Source organism: Sinocyclocheilus rhinocerous, unplaced genomic scaffold, assembly GCF_001515625.1.
Source record: "Sinocyclocheilus rhinocerous isolate Xijiao unplaced genomic scaffold, SAMN03320098_v1.1 scaffold1295, whole genome shotgun sequence".
In the NCBI taxonomy this organism is placed as follows: Eukaryota; Metazoa; Chordata; class Actinopteri; order Cypriniformes; family Cyprinidae; genus Sinocyclocheilus; species Sinocyclocheilus rhinocerous.
Window position 1 is genome coordinate 1,792,506 of NW_015660499.1, and position 2,722 is coordinate 1,795,227.

General features: G+C 37.0%; 1 protein-coding gene across 1 annotated transcript in view; it reads left to right on the plus strand.

Moving 5' to 3' along the window:
• Positions 1 to 202: 202 nt before the first annotated feature.
• Positions 203 to 2,722, plus strand: part of lmx1ba (LIM homeobox transcription factor 1, beta a) — a 45,964-nt gene continuing 43,444 nt past the window's right edge. The window contains exons 1-2 of the mRNA XM_016534254.1: positions 203 to 346; positions 1,459 to 1,645. Coding sequence (XP_016389740.1) covers positions 280 to 346; positions 1,459 to 1,645 — 254 coding nt within the window. The 5' untranslated portion in view covers positions 203 to 279. The remainder of the gene's footprint in view (positions 347 to 1,458; positions 1,646 to 2,722) is intronic.

A 2,722-nucleotide genomic window follows, 5' to 3' on the forward strand; every position in this document is an offset into this window, starting at 1 on the left:
GAGCTCACAGGATTATCAGAGCCGGTTCCCCGAAGAACAGGAAGCGCTCGCTGGACGCTTTCTCTCGAAGGATCAAGTCTGGAGGAACCTCCGAATCAAGCGTCGCTGATCTGCTGAACACCTCGCGCTCTAAAAAAAGACAATGTTTTTTTGATCTCGTCGCTAGTTTGCTTTTAGTTTCTGTCTCGTCACGGTCCGCCTGCTGCTGCTTCTACACTTTTCTTTCTGGACATTGCAACAGGTCAGTAGAGAGTCGCTGTCCTGCAACACTTTTAAGAGATGTTGGACGGAATCAAAATTGAAGATCAGTTCAGAACAGGAGCAGAGTCTTTGGGAGGGATGCTGGGTGAGTTTCACACCAACACAGAAACAAATGTGCATCGAAGTTACACACGTTACGTTATTACGCATGACAGCAATTAAAGCCTAGTCAGCGCTTGTAAATTTTCTATGCAAATTACACATGCTTTCAGAAATTATTCTACGTGTATGTTTTATAATTACAACAACAACGCTGTGCAATTAAAAACAGCTTCACAGAATAATTCAATCTTACATGTTTTTCATCAGTAGTATGGAGTATGGACACTAATGTGACGTATTTGTGATTAACATTTAATCATTATCAGATTTTTGTTGGCGTTTCACCTGCAAATCAGTTGTTATAGAGCGAAAATTAAATAGAAATACGAGTCATATTTTGTAACTGCCTCTTCGATGGGTAAAGGCATTTTTCTTTTGTTTTGTTTTTTGGTCAAATATATAAAAAAAAAAACATTGTATTAAATCATAGCAACCTAGGCAGAAAATGTAACACAAATATTTCGTTTAATAGACGTATATTTTAAAGTAGGCTATTTGCGTGTTCATTCAAAATGAAAAAAAAAAACGAATTAACTTTCTTTCTTTCTTTCTTTCTTTCTTTCTTTCGAAGCCAGTAAATTAGATTTAATATTCTATAGTAAAACATAATTTAACATAAAAAAATATATATATTTGTATTATTATTTTTAAATACAATTTCGCATATTAAATTAAATGCCTGAATTAACCTGATTACGTCAACAAAATACATTTTTTTAAAGTGTCAAAACTGCGCATTTTCACTCAGATTATGTTACACTAAAAAATGCTGGGTTAAATATAACTCAGCGCTGGGTTAAAAAGGGACAAACCCAGCTATTGGGTTGTTTTGACCCAGCGGTTGGGTTCAAAACAACCCAACCGCTGGGTCAAAACAACCCAATATCTGGGTCAAAACAACCCAATAGCTGGGTTTGTCCCTTTTTAACCCAGCGCTGAGTTATATTTAACCCAGCATTTTTTAGAGTGTATGATAGCCTACTTATGGAAGCAATATTTTTCAGTGTACTTTAGAAAATGAGTTCTTTTGTGTTTTTTAAATTGTCCAGTGGAAGTTTCTGATGTGTGTTGGTGTGTGTTGTTGTCTGATATCAGGTTCAGACTGCGTCCATCAGAGTGTGTGTGAAGGATGTCACAGACCGATCTCTGGTCGCTTCCTCCTGCGAGTGAACGACAGCTCGTGGCACGAGGAGTGTCTGCAGTGCTCGGTGTGTCAGCAGCTTCTCACCATGAGCTGCTACTCCAGAGATCACAAACTCTACTGCAAACACGACTACCAACAGTAAGAGCGGATTCATTCATGCATCTCTTCGGTTACGCTTCATTGCAGCTGCATGCGCGGAGCTTCAGTTTGCGCTTTTCATAATCAAAACCTTTTGAAGTGAGGGCGAGCGTGTTTATTTAAAGGGAATATTTCGAAGCAAATATTTATACATTTTTGTTTTACTTTTCCCCCCACAAGGAGTTTATGGATAGGCTGCCTATAATTTTTATTGATATTATAATTTTTAGTGTTTTAGCAAATAACGATAACGCAATAAGAACAAGAACGCTTTTATTATTAGGCCTATTATTATTGTTGTTGTTGGCTTTTTGCACGTATTGAAAAAAAACAAACACTGCATTAAAATATAGGCCTAGATTCATTATTTGTGTGTTAAAGTACAATAAAAAAAATAAGATTTACGATGTAATGCTAAATAAATAATATAATAATGAATAGCTAACTCTAGTTCTTACTGCCGTTTTCGTGTGTGTCAATAGTAGCCTATGCATAAATCAGTGTTCAGAGGCGGTCATGATGCTCGCCTGCTTTTCATGCTTGTCAACAGATTCTTTTGACTTTTTGTCCAAATCCTCTTCTTCACTCAACGCGACGTTATCGCGTTATTAGACAGCGTCTGACGTCACGGCGTCTCGTTCGACACGACAGCGAGCAGTCTTTCACAAAGCCCCCCCTAAGCAAGTAGAACTATTTCTCTATGTGTGTTACATTCTGGAATTCCTCTATTTTTGGGCATGTCAACCACGCAGACTTTATAATTCAAGAATAATGGTTTAAAAATGCCAAATTTCCCATTTCCCCCCCCCCTATAGATTTGCAGGTAATGTACAGCTATTAAGTCCAGAGCTTATCTAGCTTTTTCACGTCTTTACTATCACAGGTGACAGATCGATATCAAACTAACAAAATATGTTCTAAGAACGTTTTACTAACGTTCCTATCTAAAAAAAAAAAAAAGTGATTAAACGTTCAATAGTCCCGTTTTTAAAATGTTTTAAACCGTTTGTATTGGTTATGCGAACGTGAAGGGAACATTCCATTGTATCATTTTGCAGACATCATTAGAATGTTACT